The 21,753-nt window shown below is 48.5% G+C and overlaps 5 protein-coding genes and 1 pseudogene across 6 annotated transcripts; 3 read left to right on the forward strand and 3 right to left on the reverse strand.

Moving 5' to 3' along the window:
* Positions 1 to 212: 212 nt before the first annotated feature.
* Positions 213 to 673, forward strand: EI90DRAFT_3020275 (uncharacterized protein; the record flags this gene model as incomplete). Its single annotated transcript, XM_039057491.1, has 2 exons — positions 213 to 509; positions 548 to 673. The coding sequence occupies 2 exons, from the start codon at positions 213 to 215 to the stop codon at positions 671 to 673; spliced, it is 423 nt and encodes a 140-aa protein (XP_038910564.1).
* Positions 674 to 2,088: 1,415 nt separating this feature from the next.
* On the forward strand, positions 2,089 to 4,451 carry EI90DRAFT_3079215 (uncharacterized protein). The gene is made up of 7 exons (XM_039061818.1): positions 2,089 to 2,319; positions 2,391 to 2,684; positions 2,738 to 3,198; positions 3,258 to 3,460; positions 3,519 to 3,594; positions 3,658 to 3,944; positions 4,004 to 4,451. Exons 1-7 carry the CDS (start codon positions 2,144 to 2,146, stop codon positions 4,127 to 4,129), a joined length of 1,623 nt encoding a protein of 540 aa, XP_038910565.1. The 5' UTR covers positions 2,089 to 2,143; the 3' UTR covers positions 4,130 to 4,451.
* Positions 4,452 to 4,624: 173 nt separating this feature from the next.
* Positions 4,625 to 5,528, reverse strand: EI90DRAFT_2938558 (dephospho-CoA kinase-domain-containing protein; the record flags this gene model as incomplete). The annotated part of the gene is made up of 2 exons (XM_039055199.1): positions 4,625 to 5,057; positions 5,128 to 5,528. Coding segments are annotated over 2 exons (834 nt in total), but the record flags the coding sequence as incomplete, so codon positions are not given.
* A 562-nt stretch (positions 5,529 to 6,090) lies between these two features.
* Positions 6,091 to 7,381, reverse strand: EI90DRAFT_2506259 (uncharacterized protein). Its single transcript, XM_039053148.1, has one exon. It carries the CDS (start codon positions 7,159 to 7,161, stop codon positions 6,310 to 6,312), a length of 852 nt encoding a protein of 283 aa, XP_038910567.1. The 5' UTR covers positions 7,162 to 7,381; the 3' UTR covers positions 6,091 to 6,309.
* An 8,689-nt stretch (positions 7,382 to 16,070) lies between these two features.
* EI90DRAFT_t232 lies at positions 16,071 to 16,143 on the forward strand (annotated as a pseudogene). The gene has a single exon. The product of its transcript is annotated as a tRNA-OTHER (tRNA).
* Positions 16,144 to 18,763: 2,620 nt separating this feature from the next.
* On the reverse strand, positions 18,764 to 20,552 carry EI90DRAFT_3131625 (uncharacterized protein; the record flags this gene model as incomplete). Its single annotated transcript, XM_039064403.1, has 6 exons — positions 18,764 to 19,014; positions 19,066 to 19,114; positions 19,199 to 19,486; positions 19,549 to 19,734; positions 19,790 to 20,044; positions 20,109 to 20,552. 6 exons carry the CDS (start codon positions 20,550 to 20,552, stop codon positions 18,764 to 18,766), a joined length of 1,473 nt encoding a protein of 490 aa, XP_038910568.1.
* Between the last annotated feature and the right edge of the window lie 1,201 nt (positions 20,553 to 21,753).

Here is a 21,753-nt window from a genome sequence, read left to right on the forward strand (position 1 = left end):
GGGTGGTCCAATGTTTTGGCAATATCCTTAGTTTCTTTTTTTTTTAAAGCGTCCCTCGTATTACCCTGACTATTTATCGGCACCTACCCCCAACAATTTCGTAGCCATCGGAGATTCCGCCATGTGTACGATACCCACTTCCACAGTGGCCACATAACTGTGTATTGACGGTGAGCTTTCCCTTAGGCACGAATCCTTTCTTCGCTCAAGGGATGCCGAACGTATTTAAGAGCGTCGTTGTGCTAAATACGACCCTACATAAGCACATCACTGGCTCCCCCAACAATACCAACATCTCCTCACTACCGATTTCGCGTTCCTATTTTGCGCTAGCCAATCGAATATGCGGCTCCACCTACGATGTCACTCGTTCATTTGACTATGGCCACCCAGCCACGAAACCTCAAGAAGGAGAAACTTTGGAATACGGTGCCAGATTCAGGGAATGCTTGAATTATCTAGATAGGGCTAGTCAGTGGAGTACAGCGGTGGCAAACGCCGCTGATGAGGTGGGTCTAGGAATCAGCCCATATGTGGATTTGTTTAGCCCGCTAGTGATGGGGATGGTCTTGTGGGAACGACTCCGAGGTCGAAACGAAGCGGGGACATGTTGAACTATTCGCCAGGTATTCTGGCCATTCAGTTACCCCCACCTGAGACGAACCCCAGCTGAAGTAGACCGCGAAGCCCCTATGTGTATCCAATCGCATTATCATGACACAAACACTACAAGTTATAATGTCCTGTGAATGACAGTGTGCTGCACGGATAAACCAGAATAAGCCTGAAGCTTTCCAGACGTACGACGCACACCGGTCTGAATGAATATGGTTTCCAACTAGGTGGATGGCCATGCATGTCTTCGTAATTTTATATCCGCGGGTGGAGAAGAGGCAATGCATCACGGAGGGGGAAAACGTAACGCCCCTTGAGGCCCCACGACCCAGGTCAAGGGCATAATCGATCTAGCTCTGCCACTGAAGCGATACAAGGTTCCAATACCATTACTAATTTTAACAGATACTATTCGCCTCACGACCCGCGAAAGGGAAGCAAAAAGTACAGATTCCTGACGAGGCTTCAGAACCAATATCCCGATAGACAACTACGAGACTCCGGAGGTGACCACCACATCCAAAATAGCGACTTGGACGGACTCCTCAAGTCTATCACCGGCTGATATCCGTTCACAACATTGTCCCATATTACAAATGCCAGAGCGTCCTATTGAAGATTAGCATACATCATTCATTCCTGCCGCCACCTATGCCATCCAGGGGGGAGCGCATACTTACTAAGTTCAAAAGGGTAAATCATGTGCCAAATCCCAATGTATCTCCCGCTGACGAAACATCGGTCGTGTAACCAGCAATCTGGAGGGCCTTGAAAAACGATTCGTCTCTACTATGACATTCCTTGGGGAATGCTTTGGCATACGACCGAATCGACAAATTGGGCTATCGATCGTCCCAGGGCACGCTTCGATGTCTCCATCGACAATATAGGAGCAGAACTAATATAATGGCGAAAAACAGCACATCAACAAGAAGTATAACTCAGGCAAAATGGAGTTGATCCCCATCGATTCTCTGCTATGGAATCTCTGCTATGTAATATCAAGTATACCAAAGAAAGTTGGTGAGATCGTGAGGGATCTCCTTCGTAAATCGCTTGGCTGTAGCGCCGGAATTCAAATTTGCGAGGCGCAACCAGATTTCTTTCGCTAAAATCGGAATTGGCACAATTTTTTTTAAATTGGCTGCAAGTACGGACAAGGGTTACATAACGTTCTAGATCAAGCGGTATACGTCTGAATCGTGATCAGCACCTGCAATCACAACTTCCATTTTGGGATAGGCGCTTGGCTTCCGTGGACGATGACTGTCGAAGAGCTTCGGGGGCAGTACCAACATTCACCCTCCTAGCACTGCCCTAGGCTCCCTTGTCGGCATGGGCGGTTCTTCTGCCGCGCATGGCGCCCATGGGGGACGGCGTGTACCGGCCGGCATGGATACGAGAATATTGGCTTGTTTCAGTAGGTGGGATCGCTATGCATCTCGGCACAAGCACAGCCTCCCGGTCAGGACTCGACGTTGCTTTTCCAATCCCCTAAAGTATTTCTTGGTTCTCCCTTACAACTCGTATGGCCAGGACGCTTCTTTGGGTGGCCATCCTTTCTTATGTGGGGTACAAGGCATCATGGAATATACTTCGTCGCTATCTTATCCGCAAGACTACGGTGCTTCATGACATTGAGCTATTAGGCAAAGCCCCTCCTACCCAGAAAATCCCAGGAACGGTCGTCGTCGCTGGAAGAAGGTGAGTGAACTTGGAGCTCGACGGTCTTCTCTACACGAAGTACATGTCACTGAGCAAGACAATTGTTGTAGTCTGTCCGGATACGCTTCCGCAAGAATTTTGGCCGACTACTTCGAGAAAATCGTTCTGATTGACCCCGATACTAACATAACGGCTGCTGGAAGGGTGCCACAACGACCTCATCTGCATGTTCTCTTAACCATCTCCTTGCCAATCCTTCGCAAACTCTACACAAGCTTTGACAAGGAAGCGCCGCAGAATGATGTTTACATATTCCCTGGATTGAGACACTGGTGGATCGGTAGAAACTACTTCGGCGACCTCAAACTCAATATGCGGGATCAAATCACTGGCTCGCGAATCTCGTAAGCCCATGCCTTCGTACCCTCACACCAAAACTAAGGCGCCACCGCCCTAGCATCGAAACTCTCTGTCGACGTCTGACCATCGCATACTGCGGTGACCGGCTTCAAGTCATTCATGGAACTGTCACCAGCATTGAAGCTTCAGCTGACAAAACAACAATTCGTTCGGTTTCTTACCGTCCCGCCTCAGAAGTCTCGACGACAGCTCCAAATGCAATCCCATGCACACTTTTTGTGGATTGCTCTGGCGCATCCACAATCGGTGCCAAGTTATTGCCAGCAGCCTGCGAGAAATGGGGACCTTATGACCGTGCTTCATACAACCCGAATGTGAAGTATTACAGCACATCCTTCAGCCTCACTCCCAAAACGCAAGAGAAGGTATCAAGGGCACTACCTCAAGATGATCGGTCCTTTGGGAGGTGGGATACCTGCACTGTCATCGGCGCAGTTACCCCAACGGCCGAAACTGGCCGAGACCTTTTCATGTATCAGCGAATCGAGGGGAATAGATGTAAGCCCAGATATAAGAATAAGCTCAATTTTGGCTTCTCTGATCATTATTTGAGGTAGTGCTTGTCGGATATTGCGGGTGGGGTGTTGACACACGTCCTGGGACTTTAGCTCAATATATCGAGACGACGAGGCAAATGTATAGGAAGAGCCACCCCAAGGAACGCCATGACCGGGACGAATGGCTTTTTGAACTATTACGGCTAGCTGGAGAGGGCGCAGACAACCTTGACGAACCTATCAAATGGGATGCCTACGCCATGGTAAGATACTCCATTTCTTTGCAACATGAGACAGATATTAAGCGTCTTCATCCGTCAGACCTCCTGCTATTGGATCGACTACGCATCCAAACCTGTCCCGAATAATTTCATCACCGTTGGTGATGCCTTGATGAGTGGGTCTTACCTCATCGGAATACTGTACTTGCCTTCAAGCCAACTTTTTTTTTATTACAAAGGAGTGAACCCGATTTTCGGACAGGGCGTGGCCAAGCTCTTGTTTAACTCAATAGTTCTTAATACCGCCTTGCATGGGGCACTACAATCTTCGAACAAGCCTGAGCTGCCACCAGGCTTCGCTCATTCGTACTTCGAGCGTGTCCTTAGGATCGACAGGGGCATGTTCGATACTAATCGTTCTCTGGATTACGGCTACGACTCCTCCGTACCTCAGGCTGGGGAGACGTTGGGGGCTGGCAAAACCTTCAGGAAATATTGGGAGATGTTGTTAAATTTTGTTTCTCATGTAAGAACTTCTTTTTCGTTGCAGATTGTAATAAGACTGAAGAATTGGATGCCCGCTAGGATTTAAGTGCGTACGAGACATTTATCGATGTGTTGAGCGGATTTAGACCCGGAATCGATTTGATGAGTCCTCCGTTCGTCTTCAAGTCAATCTTTTGGGCGTGGTGGTCTCCGGTAGCTTCCTAGATCTACAGTAACTTCCAGATCAAATTGCTGCTTTGGCTATGTTAAGCTTTGGAAGCGTATTTACCCATACGACTGGGGTCCAATGACGCCAGCCTAGTTGTGCACGGTTCATAGCTTAGAGCATTGATATGTAACTTTTCGCTTCGGACGAACTGACTCCTCGCCCTCGAAACCCTCGCTTATGTGCCTAGCATGCGGCTTGCTTCTCTAGAATGGTTGTCAACGGTATTCCTGTCAGGACGTTCTACGTTGTTGAACCCATTAATCATATCATTGAAGGTTGTACTTTTGTTATCGATATAATTGCAATACTTCCACGGACACTACTTGGCTCGCTGCAGTCAACTGAACGACTTCAAAGTGTGTGCAACTGGCATTGATGGATATTTGAAGGCTCCGTTTCCCATCCTATCGAAAGGAGCAAATTAAACCATGAACTGATCCGAGTAGTGATACACGAAGAAGGATGTAACGCACTACATGATCATAATCATTCTAGAAGCGGCACCGATGTGAAATTGTAAAGCATAAATAAATAGTACTCGAGCGCTTCAACTTATTCAGTATCGGGTCCTTGCAGCCTGATTGAGCCAGTGGGCTCTCCTCTCCTTCCCCCAGGGTAGCTGGCGGACCATGTCGTCTCCGTCGCCTGATACTCCGCCATAACAGCCTTAGAAGGCCCGCAACAAGACCGATGAGAGGAATAAGCCAATTAATGACCCACATACAACCGGCATCTCTTTTTAATCGCTTCACAAGAGAGGCGACTTGTGTTTCGAGATCGACAAGGGAGCCAGAGTTGTCGATTACATGATCGGAATATTCGAGTTTGGATGTTAAGGGGAGCTGAGAATTGATGCGTGCGGTGGCGGCAGCTTGCGGGATCCTATCTCGGCGCATAAGTCGCTGTAGTTGAATATCTTTGGAGCTGTCAACGCCAATGATTCATGTCATTAGTAATGACCATTGGAACCCCTCCTAACGATAGGGGAGCTCACCAATAAACCAGAACAACCTTGGAAACGTATTTCCATAACCCCACCTCAATTAACAATGGCACATCGACCACGCACACTTTATGCCCTGTAAGCCAATACCTCGCAACGTCCCAAATCATCTCTCTCCTTACGGCAGGGTGAACAATCGCGTTTAACAATTTCCTCTTGTGTTCGTCATTGAAAACAACCTCGCCCAGTCTCTTCCTATCAATTGCACGCGACCCATCTCGCAGCAACACTTCAGAACCAAAGGTGGCAACGATTTGAGCATGTGGGGAAGTCCCGGGTTCAACTACGCGCCGAGCAAGGATATCGGCATCGACGATGGGGATACCGTGTGAAACCAGGAGTTGCGAGACTGAGGATTTACCGGAGGCGATACCCCCCGTAAGTCCTACAACTGAAGCGAAATAATTTCCGTAAAATTTTCCTAGACAGTAGCTACAAGCAAACCTCACCTATCATTTTCGGCGGCTGTCAAGGATCCACATGAAAATGGCTCTAAAGCACGTGAAGCATCAAGTTCTCACGATCTCGACAAACCCCACACAATCAACCGACACCACATCTCTGAGAATGGTTCCCTCTGTTAGAATATCAATGTTCATCGACGACTACCGGGCGACTGCGGATATGAGGGATGTTGTGAAACTTCTACTTTATATCATGACGCTTATACCCACGCCCTCAATAATTTTTGTCTTGATTATTTTTATCGCCCGTTATCACAGGTCATCGCCATAAGCGACGTTGGCGCGCCGTAATTTTTTTCCTCTCCCTCAGTTCTCCATATCGAGGCTGCCAAGGTGATACCATTTCCTTTTACTATGTTTGCATGTTGTAGTCTACGTGTCCCGCGCAACTCAAGAGTTGCACTGCGACGAAACCGCGGGGTGTATTAATTGGAGAGGCTGCGCGCGCGCCCCAGTGTCTTATATCCTCCAGGACGTGATCAAACAAAGCATGTGAGAAGTTGGATGCCAAAACCACAATAAAAGTACTACACTTTCTAGCAGTGGAGGTCAAGGGAGATAGTGTAATGCACCAAATGTGAAATACGAGCACAAAAAAGTTAAGCAGTAAATATTGATGTAGGAGAAATCCCCTGCAAGATAGTGGATGATGATGAAATTTTGAACTATGTTACCGATCGAATATTGGATCATCTACACCTTTCACATTTTACGTGCGCTGACTCACGATTAGTGATATCCAAGGGATGGAGTAGAGACACGAAGAAGAGCGTACCTGCTTCTGGAACGCCTTGTCCCTGGCACTGCGTTCCTGGCAGAACTTCCTATAATCAGACGTTGTGAGAGGAAGCTTCTGGAGCCAAAAGTTCTTGATTTCGTGTATCAGAATGTGGCCATAATCTCCAGTGAATGTTTGAATTGGTAAATCGTCGATCACTTCGTAACCTCTTTCACGATATTTCTCTCGAGCAGCTGCCGCCTTGTGCTCCTTCTCATAACTGTTCACTCGACCCCTTCGCGCGGAGGTGTCTTCCGGAAAAAAGGAATATAATCCATCGTGGCATATGAAGTTCATGACATACGAATGATGATATGTCCCAATGAAATCAGCCGGAGTCCCTTTCCTCGTAGTGCTGATGTCGATTTTCCGGTCCCCTTTTCGGTAGCAGAACCAGCTGAAGGGCCTAGATGTGAAGACACCATTTGGTGGATCGTAAGGATCCACTTTTTTATCTTCCTGAACATAGCCGTTCGATCCGACGAATTCCATCAGCCGGGGAGCAAAAGTCGGGGAGACCACAACGTCAAGGTCACCCGGTAACCATGGTTCTCCATTGAAAATACAAAGGGCTGTTGAGCCGCCGATAATGGCTCCAGTTTCGCACATGCAGTCGGCAAACGCATGAGGATCTGGAAAGAACCGAGTGAGAACCCGAATGACCCGCTGAAGTGTAATCCGGAATCCGTCATAGCTGGAAATCCACTTAGACGGGGTAGGTTGAAGCGCTTCATTCAAAGATGCCAAGGACCGCGCATCCAAGTTCTCCATTATTGTATCCATGATATCCCTGTTCTCCAACACCTGGCGAGGTTGTATTTGGAAGACACCAGACGCCGTCGAGTAGATGTCCAGCACTAGAGATACTGTTTGCTCGTTGAGCGTGGAGAAAAACCGAAACAGATACGTCCAATATTCGAAGCTCAGGCGTTCGACTTTGAAATATCAGCAAAGATTTCGTCACGAAAAGTAGGGCATCATCGCTTACTGTGGACACTTTCAGCGTTGGTGAATTTTCTTGAGAATGTTTGGGTTGTAGCTTTGACTGCATCATGTTTCGCCGTTTCACCATTGATCAATGAAAGTTTCATTGATGCCTCTACTGCTGGCCCTAACCCGGGAGTCGGCTCAAATAGTCGCTCCACAACCAGGTACAACTCTAACATATTATATGGAGAAGCTAAGGGATCGAGAGGAGCCATCGATATCACTGAGGAGAATTTCAACTCTTATGTTTGTGCGTGCTATACATAATCTCACCGAGGGAGACGGACCATTCCTCTGATTTCCATCCTGCAACTTTGAAGAAAAATCCATTCAACGTGCAGGGGAATTGGAAACTCTGAGAGACGAGATCTCCCCCCCTTACGATTGGCCATTGCCTCGAAGGCAAACGCAGCATCCGCCATTCTTCGAAAGATTCGTGGTAGACACGGGTCGGGAGAGGGAAACGTCCTATGAATTCCTGGTTGCAGATGCGAGGTCGTCGTTGTAAGCGCGACGTTTCGCTTACATTCGGTTCCTGATTCGCCTGGTCATATTCCCCAGCGACGGGACGAGATAAGCAGTCATGGGGTAAACTTGGAGAATAGCTCATCTCGCGTGGGGGCTGCTGGTGATCCAATATTGGTGACATATCGCTTACAGTCATTTCCTGATTCACCTGATCGTGTTCCTCAGCGATGAGAGGCGGGAAGAGGTTATGGAATGGAAATGGAGACCGGCTTATCTCTTGTTGGTGCTGTTGGTGATCCAAAACTTGTGAATGCGACATGTCGCTTATATTCACGTCCTGATTCGCCTGATCATGTCCCCCGGCGATGAGACGAGGGGATGAAATTGGAGAGCGATTCATCTCGCGTTGGTGCTGTTGGTGATCCAGTACCTGTGAGCGCGACGCGTCGCTTACATTCATTCCCTGGTTCGCCGGATCATGTTCTCCAGCGATGAGACACGAGAAGCAGTCATGGAATGAAACTGTAGAGCAGCTTATCTCGCGTTGGTGTTGTTGGCGATCCAGTATTTGTGAGCGCGACATGTCGGTTACGTCTACTTCCTGGTTCGCCTGATCAGATTCCTCAACGATGGGACGAGAGAAGAAGTCATGGGATGAAATTGGCGAGCAGCTCAACTTCTCGCGTCGGTGTTGCTGGTGATCCGGTGTTTGTGAGCGCGACGCGTCGGTTACATTCACTTCCTGATTCGCCTGATCAAAGGTCCCAGCGATGGGACGCGAGAAGAAGTCATGGGATAAAACTGGAGAGCGGCTCATCTCGCGTGCGGCGTTGGTGCTGTTGATAGTTCAATATTTGTAATTGAGTCCCGTCGGTTCTGGATGTCGCGCCGAGCGCTTCGATGTAGAATTTCAGAAGAAAATAATCACTAGGGCTGGCAACGAATAGCGACCTCGAAATTACGTAAAATTTGCCATATTCGCTTACGTGGTTTCAAGACGATTGTTGCTCCTATGCATTTTCTCTCCGTCGGGTCGCTTCGAGTTCATCGGCTAACCTGAAGCTTTCTCGATCTCACGCTGTCTCCCTCGAGTCTCCCAATATTGGTCTGCGCTTTGCGTTTTTTAAACAACTCCGTTCCTTTACGCCCAGTATATAATCATTCGCACATTCACGGAGACTTGACTAGGTTACGTTCATCGCCCTGGTTGTGTAAGCAGAATTTAACGCGACATGCAGCGTTCTCTCTCTACCTACCCCAGTCGAATCCGCTGCCCTTGTCCCCGAGCAATGTAGGTACTCATTAGAGATCGAATGCACATTAATCAAGCTATCTGCGGCCATATGTCCGAAAAGTTGCAGATCCGTTGCATCACGTGACTGTAGTTGCAACGCGTTGCAACACATTTCAATGAGATACAACACTGAAGTGTTGCATTGCATCACTGCAACCTGTTGTTGTAATATGGCATCCTAAATATGGCAAACTGCTTCAGCCATTCACTCGCAGTCCAGAAGTAATATAACTAATGATTATGGGTCAATTTGTCCATGGTATATATATAATATATATAAAGAAATGAATTAAAAGCTTCTAAGTGCAGGGAAAGGGGGGAGATGATTCATGAGAGTTTATAGGTAGTAGAACAGGTGGTGGCACATGTGGTGTAATGAGTAGTTCCAGAGTCAGGTTTTTGGTTGATTATTGATTGAATAAAATAACGCAGACTAGAATAGAATAATACTCAGTCTCGCGGTTGTGAACGCAATGAGAACTATAATTGGATATCTACCTAGAATAGAATAATACTAGGTGAAGGTTTTAGAACAAGTAAACGAGTGAATATGATAAAAGATATACCGACCTCAGTCTCGCGGTTGTGAACGCAATGAGAACTGAGGGCGTCAGCGAAGAAAACATCGAGCTTTTAAGCGTCGATTAATCGAGTGTAACAGGAGTGAGGATTATTACAAATAAAGGAAAGTGAGGCGACCAACAGGTCGGATAAAGGAAGATAAATGCTAAATAAACATGGAATGATCAGACAGTAGAGACCGACTAGAAATAAACCTAACATCAATCATCGGGCGTCTCACCGAGATAATGTAGGTCGGGTATCCTTGCGCTAAACGTCGAACCAACCGTTGCTGTCTTACAACACACCCACTCAGCGATGGGTGACTCGACGCAAACCCAGCTCTCCTCGGAACTTCTCGAATTTGACGATGGGGAGAGCTTTCGTGAAAATGTCGGACACTTGATCGGCGGTTGGGACGTATTGGAGTTCCAAAGTTCCGCTTTCGATCTTCTCTCGGATCCAGTGGTGGCGAACGTCGATGTGCTTCGTTCGGGCGTGGAATACGGGGTTCTCGGCGAGGGCGATGGCGGATTGATTGTCGACAAAAATGGTAATGGGTGAGTCAACGGGAATTCCAGAGGAGTCGTAAAGATGATCCAAGTAGACTGCCTCCTTACCGGCATGAGTTGTCGCCATATACTCCGCCTCGGTACTCGACAATGCAATCGTGGGTTGCTTCTTGGATGACCAGGCAACCGCGGCCCCACCATAGATGAAACAATACCCGGACACGGAGCGTCGGGTGCTCAAGTCGCCAGCCCAATCGGCGTCAGAGAAGCCAGTTAGTCCTTCCTTTACCTTCTTCCCATCAAAGACCAGAGCATAGTCGCGAGTTCCGTTGAGATAACGAAAAACTCGTTTGATTGCCGTGAGATGTTCTTTTCCGGGAGCGATCGCGTGCTGAGCGAGTAGACCCACAGCGAAGGATATGTCGGGACGAGTGCTGACGGAGGCGTACATGAGTGAGCCGAGCATAGATTGGTAGAGGTGAGTGTCGACTTCAGGGGAATTTATTTTGTTTAATTTCAAGTTAGCAGACATTGGAGTGCTCATCGATCGAGCCGTCTCTAGTCTGAATCGCGTGAGAATTTCAGTCACGTACTGGCGTTGGCTAATGGTCACGGTTCTCGCCGTTCGATCACGTGTGATTTCCATCGCGAGAAACCAATGGACTTCGCCGAGGTCACGCATCTCGTAGCGCTCGGTGATTTCCGACTTGACTTTCGAGATGTCGCGCTTAGGGGCAATGACGAGTAGGTCGTCCACATAGACCAGGACAAAGTGTGAGTCCTTTGAGCGATATAGGCAAGGATCATACCCTGATTGTTTATATCCCAACGACTTTAGATAATCGCGAAGCGTGCGGTACCACTCGAGTCCGGCCTGTTTCAAACCGTACAAGGCCTTCTTCAGTAGCCAGATCTTACCGGGTGTAACGGGGACTCCTGGGGGTGGTTTAATGTAGATCTCCTCTCGGAGATTGCTGTTAAGATAAGCGGCAACGGCGTCAAGTTGATGGATTTCGAGGTCGAGGGATGCGGCGTGTGCGAGTGAGGAGAATAGGGTGTCGCGACCTAGCGTTGGTGAGTATGTCTGGAAATAATCCACACCTAGCTCTTCAGTAAAGCCTTTCGCAACTAATCGCGCTTTCTTCTTCACTACTTCTCCCTCAGAGTTCGTCTTTTCCGCGAAAACGAGACGACTATCGTGAACTCTCATACCTTGAGGTAGGTCCACTTCCTCGAATACTCCGCGCCGAACAAGATTCTGATGTTCTTCCACAATAGCTGCTGTCCATTCATCCGAGTCTTTTCGGCCCATAGCTTCGTGATAATTGCGTGGGACGCCTTCGGCGGAAAGAGCAAACTCGCCAACGTCTTTGAGAATGGCAAAGTTAAGTTCTTCGTCCCGAGTATGATTATCACCCACTGAAGCTTGGTTCGTCCCGACGTCACCCACTGAATCCGAGTTCGTTGGCAAAGGTGCCAGAGATTTGACTCGTCTTGAACCTAGACTCAGTTTCGGGTCCTCGTCAGGTCGCATAGGGCGTTTCCCGGCATTAGGGCGATTCGAACGTCGGAGATTTGGAGCAGGTGTAGGAACAGGATCATGGGAAGTGTGAGGGGGATGAGTCAGAGAATCGTTCGCGCTCGGTACGTGAGTATCCGTAGAAACATTCCTATCCCCCCCTGAATCAGCACCCTGACCTTCATCCTTCAGCCCATTTCCCTCGCTTCCAACTTCCTCTCTCGTCACTACTTCAATCTGCACCCTCTCCTTACTATCCGCCTCCAAGAATTCCACATCCCGCGATTCCAACATCCTCCGTGCAACTCTATCATACAACAGATACGCCTTCTTCTCTTCCGCGAAGCCAACATGCACACACTCAATCGCCCGCGCACCCAACTTGGATTGGTACTTCTTGGGGACGTGAGCGTATGCGAGGCAACCGAAGAGTCGAAGGGCTTGGAGAGATGGCTTACGATCAAAGTACGCCTCGTAAGGCGTCTTATTGTCGTCGAGAGCACGGGTGAGTACGCGATTTTTAATCCAAACAGCATGTCGGATTGCAACGCTCCAGAAGTTTTGAGGCAACTTCTTATCTTGTAGGACCTCTTTCGCGTCCTCAATCATTGATCGGGCGTGGTCGTTCAGCGTGCGATTAGTACGTTCAGCAACGCCGTTTTCTTGTGGGGTATAGGGATTGGTGTGTTCGTGGGTGACGCCGTCGGACCTAAGGTACGCTTTGAACTCTTCCGACGTGTACTCACCGCCGCCGTCAGTACGAAGGATCTTCAACTTCTTACCGGATTCCTTCTCGGCTTTGGCTTTCCAGGCCTTGAATTGACTAAGAGCGGCGTCCTTGGTCTTGGTAAAACCAATGTGAGTGTATCGACTGGCGTCGTCAATGAATGTGATGAAGTATCTGTAACCTTCGCGGCTTTCGGGTAGGATGGGTCCACACATATCGCTGAAGACCCTCCCCAGGGTTTCAGTAGCGCGTTGTGGAGTGGATTTGGGAATGGGGTTACGCGTCCTTTTGCCCTTTAGGCAAGGTACGCACTTCTCTTTCTTCTTGTCCAATACCTCCATGCCAGTAACCGCCCCCGTGTTTGCCAATCGGAGGACAGTATCCTCGTCGATGTGTCCAAGTCTCCTATGCCACAAGGTGAGACTACCTTTAGAAGCATTACTCACACTCGTTACTAGGGCACATCCGTCAACTTCTTCGACGTGCGCAAACCTGGCTTCCTCCGGATACACGACTTCGGCACGTAGCCTATAGAGGTTTCCGTTTAAGTAAGCCCGACTGAGGACCTTACCGGATTTGGGGTCAACAATGTCGGCGCTACTGGAGGAAAAGGTGGTCTGAAGACCGCCTTCGGCCATTTGACGCGTGGAAAGAAGGTTTTCACTGAGGTGAGGGACGTGGAGTACTCTGGAGAGTGTGGCAGGTTTAGACTGATATCCGACCGAGGTTTTGATCTCGATGTTGCCAATACCGACTGCGTCGATTAGTTTCTGATCGGCAATGCGGATTTTCTTTGGATTGGGGAGTGTTTGGTAGGAAGTGAAGTAGGAACGATCCGAGGCCATATGAGACGAGGCCCCAGAATCAATGATGAAGTCAATGTGGGAACGGGTGTCCGATGCGAGTAAGGCCGAGGTTTGGGGAGAGGTTTCTAGAGCATAGTAAGTAATGTGATCTCCGTCTCCACTTTCCGAGTCAGCCACTCTTGCAGATTGTCCGCCTCCCCTCTTCTTTCCTTTCTTCCCTTTTCCGTCCTTCTTTGGTCCTTTCCCCTCAGAACCTCCCCCTTCGGCCCAACACTGTTCAGCAGTGTGGCCTTTCTTCCTACAATTTGAACACGTAGGCTTATCGCCATCCTTTGGCTTAGGTCCAGACTTCGTGGTCTTCTTGTTATCGCGAGCAACGAGGGCGACGGCCTGCATCTGCTTTCGCTTCAGATCATGCGCAAGGATGTGGTCGATAGTGTCTTGGAGAGTTAGGGAAGAGCTGTTTAGGAGGATGTCCTGGATGGTAACCCATTCATCTGGCAACGACATAAGAATCGCGGTGGCTAAGACTTCGTCGCTAATGGTGGTGCCAAGTGAGTGAAGTTTAACTGCTGTCTCTTTGATTTCCTGGATCTGGAGCTGAATGTCTTTCTCGGGCAAGATAGTGTTCCGAAAGAGCTTCGTCAGTAAGTAAAAGACTGATTTGGGGCCTTTGCCCTCGAAGCGCTTCTTGATAATGGACCACGCCTTAGTGGCTTCCTTTATATCGTTGATATATACGCGAGTTTCCTCGTCGACAGATACCAAGATTTGGAGCAAGGCATTAGAGTTACCCTTATTCCAGGCTTCTTCAGTCAGAGTCGCAGGTGCAGTGGGAGCCGTAGCAGGTGTAGCAGCAGCAGGAGCATTAGGGTCTGGGGGATTTGGAGGATTGGAAGGAGGAGTGGGAGTAGAGGTAGAGGTCGGCTTTGTGATAGAGCCATCGGCGTAGCCAAGTAGTCCCTGGTTGATTAAAACGAGTTCTATGATAGCTCGCCAGGTTCCGTAGTTCGACCCGTCAGACTTAAGACGGTCGTACTCAAAGATCTTGGTCTCAAGTTTGATGTTGCTAGGATTAGTAGACATGGCTAGAATAAGATGGCGAGTTCTTAAAGTTAGAGTGAGACTGGGCTCATAACCCTAACGCAGACTAGAATAGAATAATACTCAGTCTCGCGGTTGTGAACGCAATGAGAACTATAATTGGATATCTACCTAGAATAGAATAATACTAGGTGAAGGTTTTAGAACAAGTAAACGAGTGAATATGATAAAAGATATACCGACCTCAGTCTCGCGGTTGTGAACGCAATGAGAACTGAGGGCGTCGGCGAAGAAAACATCGAGCTTTTAAGCGTCGATTAATCGAGTGTAACAGGAGTGAGGATTATTACAAATAAAGGAAAGTGAGGCGACCAACAGGTCGGATAAAGGAAGATAAATGCTAAATAAACATGGAATGATCAGACAGTAGAGACCGACTAGAAATAAACCTAACATCAATCATCGGGCGTCTCACCGAGATAATGTAGGTCGGGTATCCTTGCGCTAAACGTCGAACCAACCGTTGCTGTCTTACAACATAAAACTCATTATTGGCATTGTTGAAATTCTTGGACTTATTTTTTTTAACTCCCACATTAAAATGCAATGGGAAGTTACCACCACTTGGCAACCACATCACCATGTCAAACTCAAGCCACATCTTGGATTGGTCAGATGGTCATCTGGGGGAGGACTCCAGGGCACACATTAGCCAGCTACTGCCATATCCTGGAATCCCGACCTGTCAAAAACCCGGATCGTATGGGGTAAATGCGTGAGTCCAAATGCAGGCGGGGCTCAACTAGAGGGGGATCCGAGAACTCCGGTGGTGGACCGAAGCTTCTCCAGGAAGCCCGGTTCTGCTGGATGGTACAAGAGGCTCTAAGAAGGATGTGGCCTCAGCGACTCGGAGGGAGCGCTGTGCCTCCATTACGTCTCAGTTAGTCCTTGTATTTCTTATGTCTGAGGTATTTTGTAGAACGGAACGGGATTCACTCAGAGGGACTTTGGGTAGCATTTTAGTCGAGATTAGAACTGAGGAACTACAGGTTCTAATCTACGGGTATTTATAAAGGGAAATGGAAAGGACTTAGTCAAAGTCCGAATGACAATGGGACAACACTGAAAGGTGCCAAATGATACCGAGAGGTACCGAAAGGTCCCGAATGATATCTTTAACGGGGAACCAAGGTGTCGGACCATGGAGGGCGGAGTAAGAGGCCGGAAAATGAATGGGAACGAGAAATGGGTAAGGGGGGGTTAGCCGACTGAATGGTAAGAAGAAGATAGTCGTGCTAAGAATGGAAGGTGACTAATAAGTGATGATGTGAGTGAGATCACCGAAGGATGCGGGTAACTCCGAAAGCGGAGTTGCGTATCCGAAGGATATTGGGTGACTCAAATAAATGAAATGGGTGGAGAAATGGTTTAAGGGTGTGTCATGGGATGTCGGAGGTCCGTCGGGGTATCGGAGCAAATCCGGAGTCTCCAAATGTTCTGACTCAGGACCGAGCTTCCGGGATGGGAGTGGCCAAGGTTCAGTGTGCCGCAACCAGACCAGAGCTGAGACAGTCAGGAGGGAAGGTGACTTGGGGAGTGGGGAGGCGTGGTGTAGGGGATGGTGAAGTTGTTAGGAAGGTGTGATGTGGTGGGAGTGTGCAGGGTCGGGGTTCCGGGATATGACACTCTCCCACACTCTCCCACCTCACTACACCTTCCTAACAACCTCACCATCCCCTGCACCATTTTGTTAGAAACCACCTCTGCCTAATGTGGGCATTTAGTGTAATGGTAACACACTCTTGGTACCTATGCAGGGTTCTGTGGTTTGACTCCCAGAATGTCCATATTTTAGCATTTAGGTTCCCAAGACCACGTGTACAAATTCCAACACATTTCTCCTTATGTTTTTACCCCACTTCCACCCCTACCATCTCAGCTCCAGCCTGGACTTCGGCACACTCACCCTAAGCCACCTCCATCCCGGAAGCTCAGTCCCAAGCCGGAACCTCCGGCACCCCCAGAATGCTCCAACCTCCCAATGGACCTCTGACATCTTGTTATATACTTCTAAACCCTTCTTCTATCCATTTCATTTATTGGAGTCACCCAACATTTCTTGGATAGGTAACTTGTCAGAGTACAGCCTGGTTAAGTCCGGACTGTTTACACACAACTGATGACACACTTGCCCCAGACCGACATTACCCACACAGCCTGATCATCATCCCCGGACTGGCACAGACATTTGTTATATTTCCTTCTGTAGAGCAGCCCCGCTTTGCTGGGCATACTGACTTTATCATTCCCTGGGTAGCGAGTGAGGAAGATAACTTTCTTCTCTCACTTCTATAGAAAACCATAGGATGAGGCCACAATAGGGCCGGGGTTGGACCAGATGAGAGTAGACCGCTGAATAGAATTGTCAGCACAAATATATGTAAATACATGTTTTGAGGTTGATCTCCAACAACTTCCCCTCGCTGCTCAGCTGGAATCCCTATCGCAATCCGCTTTACTGGGTTCCCCCATTGAGACTGACCCTGTCCCCCTTGGCCTCACCTCCAGCGAAGGCTTGGGATCCCTCAACTTAGAGTCCAAGCAGCTCGGTACCCTGACATAACTGTGGCTTCGGAGCTACCTGCATCCTCCATTGACTCTGCCCTCATCATCTTAATTAGTCACCTTCTGCCATATCCATCCATGGCCATCGTCCTTCACTACCTCCGGTCCCTCCGGACTACCTCCGCTCCTTCTTCACTAACCTCGGAGCTCCCATATTCCGCAATCACCTCCGCTTCCCTCGATGGTCACCACCCCCTCTTTTCAATATATTACCTATGCCTCCCTAAGTACGGAGCCCTGAAGGCTTCCGGACAGCTCTGACATCCGCTAGTGCACTCCTGCCTCTGCTGGGCAATTCACTTGCTTGCCCTGCAAGCCCACCTTCGGGCCTATCCCTCCTTTCCGTTTCTGGGTTATCACCTACCATTCCACTAACCCTGTAACCTGACTTGTCGGTAATATTCAATCGGCTAATGTTTAACTCCATTAGCTCCACTCCACTTGGCCCTGCCATTTACGGGCCCACCCTGTCACGACCCAGCGTTCCCTGGGGTCAGACGACCTCCTCCCCAACCTTCTCCCATGCCCGAACACTCCCCGCACACTCCGCTCACCGCCCGTCGCCGTCTAACCCCTTCCCGCCACCTCTCCACAACCCCTCTCCTAATTGTCGTTGAACGACCTAGCGGCGCAGGGCGCTGCGACCTGTTGTTCCATGTTTCACCGCACCTTGTTATCTCGTGGCAAAGGTCACGCTTGACCTTCGCTGTCTTGAACACGTGCTTCTTGTTTGTTTTCCTCCTTCTTTTCTCCGCCCACAATCTCTGCGAGATCTGGCAACTTATTCCCTATTCAGTTCCCTAGCACTTATATACAGCTTGTAACTAATGCTTGTACTGTAGTTCGAAATCAACTAGAATTCACCCCTAAGCTTACCTCTGTCCCCTGTAAGACCTCTGACCTTCTGAAGTATCGGGACCGTGTCAAGAATGAGGCGCAACGCTCCTCCTCGAGTCGTTGAAGCCGAAATCCCAGCTCACTCACCTAAGTAGCCTCGGCCTCGAGATCGGTGGGGTTTATCCCTCGCTAAAGCTCGGTCGTGTGTAGGACGCCTTTACCACCAGCAGGCAACGTTCGGTCACCTATGGCTACCATCGGCGAAGATTCGCACGGTTCTGACACACCCTCGCTGTAACTATATATACTCAACTTGTACATAGGTTACACCTCAGTAATAAAATCGACTTGAGTTGATCCCCCTTAGTTCTTGTTGCCAATAAGTAAATTAGGGCATGGATGTGTAACTTGGCACAGCGCTCCTGGCTTGAGTTGCTGAGGCCGAAGCCCTCCATCACAGAGACAATCCTTTGTCTCGATCTGGTCTCTTACAGTTCCCCTCTGGAATCGTCCACTCTCGCCTGGTTCTAACACTAGGGTGGCATATGTAATATAAGGGTGGTGACCATTGGGGGGTGTGGAGGTGAATACGGAATTTTGAGGTCCTGAGGTTGGTGCAGAAGGGATGGAGATGGTTGGAGGTGATGGAAGGTGATGGAAGGTGGTGGAAAGTGATGGATATGACAACTGGGGGTAATGGAACTGGGAGTGGTTGTGGAGATTCTCAGCTGCAAGGTCAAACTGACACATGTTCCCTGACACCAACTTGCCTTGTATGTATCTACCTAGTCTAACTTTCCATCCCTAGGCTCTATATCCAATGATTATTTCATTAGAACATGCAAGGACCATGACAGTTACACAAGCAAAGGACAAGGAAATGCTCAGACAAAGGACAAGGACATACTCAGAAGGACATACTCAGACAAAGGCAAAACACAGACAAAAGACAAGAGAAAAAACAGACAAAGGGAAAGGGGTATAAACATGGTGTATTCACAGAAGCTACTCATCACCAGTTGCAGCACTCTGGCCTCCATGACTTCCATGGCCTCTACGACTTCCACGGCCACTATTGCCCCTAACTCTGCCTCTGCTCCCTTGCCTCTGGCCTCTCCTTCCACGACTGACCTCTCTGGAACTGTTATCTCCAGGGCTGTCATTTCTATGAACTCGACCTCTGCGCCCATGCCTTGTCCCCAAGCTAACTGCAGAGCTAGCCACCACTTCAGTCTGAACATCTGGTTCTGGGCCCTCTGTGAGAGTGTTAGCACCAAAATGTATATAAGAGTTTTGGCTGAACTTACGAGGCTCTTCAGAGGGCATGTTGGGTGATGCTGGATCTGTTTCAGGTTCCTACAGCAAATTTTCAGCATCAACACAAGATGGAGACCCACCCCATGTCAAAACTCATACAGAGAAATTGGACAGTGGACTCACCTCACTATCATTGACATCCATTTCAGCAAGAAGGGCATCCAGGCCCCCAGCAAGGCCTCCACCTTCCACCAACAGATTTGACTCTTCTGTTCTTGCAGGAGAACCAAACAATAAATGCTGATACCACTGCATTGTTTCATGCATTGGACGGAGTGTAGCAGTTTCCTCTCGTTTGAGCACAGTGAGGATGAACTTGTAAAAGTTGAGAAGGATGTCAAGATAATTGGTGTGACTAGGTTTCCCATGGGCAGAAACCAACTCAGTATCACCAGATAGCATGAAATAGACCTGTTATTTCAGATTCAATTGGTTGGTATAAGACAGTCAAATAGGATTTTAGTGGTGCCCACCAGCATTGCAACAATGGCAACAGTGCCTGGAGTTATTTCAGTTACTGCATGTGTAACACCCAATGCCTTTGGCGATGCATGCAGCCTTGCAGATTCCCAATCCTCTAGCAAAGGAGATCCAGGAAGGGGGATAGCAGACACAGCATCATTGAGTGCAGCAGGTCCAAAAATAATAACAATAATTGCCTTGTTGAGCAATATGAGTGAGATGATTAGCATAACACACAAGTAAAGTGCTCACAGCTGCAACAACCTGTGAGCGAAATACATGCTGGCGACAAGAACGGTCATTATTTGGAAACAAAAACAAGGGCAGATGATCGATGGGAGTGGGAGAATCAGGAATTATTCCGAGATGTTGTTGGCGTTCTTCAGCAGTTGGGCCATGTCCTGACTTCAGCAATGTTACACTTAAGTCCATGCCAAACAGTTGAAGGCTTGATTTTCGCAAGCGGCTCATCATTTGCCGTCTCCTTGCCCCAACATCAGAAACAAACTAGCCATACCAGAAATATCTGATTAATTAATTGTAAGGCAAGCCACCAGGACATAGGGAATACCTTGGCCAACCAGGGCATAACTCCAGAATGAGTGCGGAGCTCATCTGTCAATATAGAGTACTTCATTTCAAGAATCTTGTGGACACAGTATTGGCTGAAATTTGCCTCGGATGAAAACATTGCCTCAGCTGTCCATGAATGGAAGTTGCTATTGAGTTCCACTCTAAGGGAAGCTTTTGACAAAAAGGGAGAATAGAGAACTGCATAGAGAGCTGCATATTCCCGAATTCTTTTCTCGACACTTTTAATACTGGTTATATCACCAGAGCCAGGATCTGAACCATCTGCATCAGTGCCATCATTGATTTCATCATAGGTATCAGTGTGGGTGAGAGGATCAGTGTTGGTAGGAGGGTCAGCAGGTGGCGCAACCTCAGAGCTAGTTGGTGCCTGGAATCGACGAGATCGGAATGCACTGGAGCTTGGGTTTGGTGAGATGGACATTGTGGGCCGTGAAAGGAACCTCCTTCAATGTTTATCGGACAGATCGCAGGCAGATTGCAGACAGCGAACCAGGGCCTTGTGGTAGTTGGAAGGATTGAAAACTGAATTTCAAATTGCTAACTACACGTTTTACTATTTGACAACAATGGGAAAGGAGAAGTCCAACACTCGTAGATCAGCTCAATGATGAGGGAGTTGGAGGTGTTAATGTGCAATACAAGCGCTGGCTGCGAGTTTGGTGATGGGGGACGCCGTCCGCTTTGGGATTGGTTGGCATAGAATGCATGCAGTGTTGCAACATTATCCCAATCCCATTGCTGACTGCTAATCGGCTTGGTGGTGGTGGCAGGAATGGCTGGGGCAATGGGCATCCGCTGCGAGGTTGAGTATATAGTGCCGAGATTAGTCGGTGTGCACGCGATATTACAATCTGGCCTAACAGTGTTGCTGATGAGGTTTGGTGATGATGAAGTCGGGAGGTGTCAATCTGCCAGTACTGCATAGGAGTAGGGAGTGGTGTAAGATAGTAGTAAGCGCGCGTAATAAATTATTGTTGAGGTACCCGCGATATGACACAACAGTATTGTGCCATACCCAGCAGAACCACCCTAAAGCAAACACGATATTGCGCACCTAGTCATACCAGTCCACTGCCTCTCATCATGTTCCGAGTCACTGATAATAAGTTGAAGTGGCCAGCTCAGCCATATTTTGTGTGTGTCATCGCTTCAGGTGTTGCAGAGAAGCCCGTGACTGCTACTCACTGAACTGATGAAGGGAGTGTTCCTATTCCGGACCATCCACGGTTCATCAATAGTTATTGATATAAAGCCCAAGTAGAGTAGGTATATGTAGGAGCTCGCTGGCCGAGCGGTATTACGGTTGTGTATATTAATTGTAATTGTGTATTAATAATATGTCCTATATACATTCGATTCCCTATATAGTAATAGGCTCCACTGGAGGGTTGTGAGTTCGAAACTGGGGTGGTCTTCATTTTTTGGTCCATTTTACAAACCCATTGCATCATATTGCAACACGGACCTAGCCATTGCAACACGGACTTAGCCGCTGCAACACGGACCTAGCCGTTGCAACACGGACCTAGCCATTGCAACATCAAGTGTTCGACACCACGGTTGCATCGCCACTTACCCGTTTTGGGCATTGCATCGCGTTGCAACGCATTTCCACGGATTTC

The sequence above is a fragment of the Cantharellus anzutake genome, assembly GCF_015039405.1.
Source record: "Cantharellus anzutake strain C23 chromosome Unknown EI90scaffold_79, whole genome shotgun sequence".
Taxonomy (NCBI): Eukaryota; Fungi; Basidiomycota; class Agaricomycetes; order Cantharellales; family Hydnaceae; genus Cantharellus; species Cantharellus anzutake.

Bases quoted from the DNA above. Each gene is read 5' to 3' on its own strand.
- EI90DRAFT_3079215 (XM_039061818.1), top strand. From the start codon at position 2,144: ATGGCCAGGACGCTTCTTTGGGTGGCCATCCTTTCTTATGTGGGGTAC. The intron at 2,320-2,390 runs GTGAGTGAACTT...CAATTGTTGTAG, and splicing joins GTCGTCGTCGCTGGAAGAAG to TCTGTCCGGATACGCTTCCG. The intron at 3,199-3,257 runs GTAAGCCCAGAT...TATTTGAGGTAG, and splicing joins GCGAATCGAGGGGAATAGAT to TGCTTGTCGGATATTGCGGG.
- EI90DRAFT_2506259 (XM_039053148.1), bottom strand. From the start codon at position 7,161: ATGGATACAATAATGGAGAACTTGGATGCGCGGTCCTTGGCATCTTTG.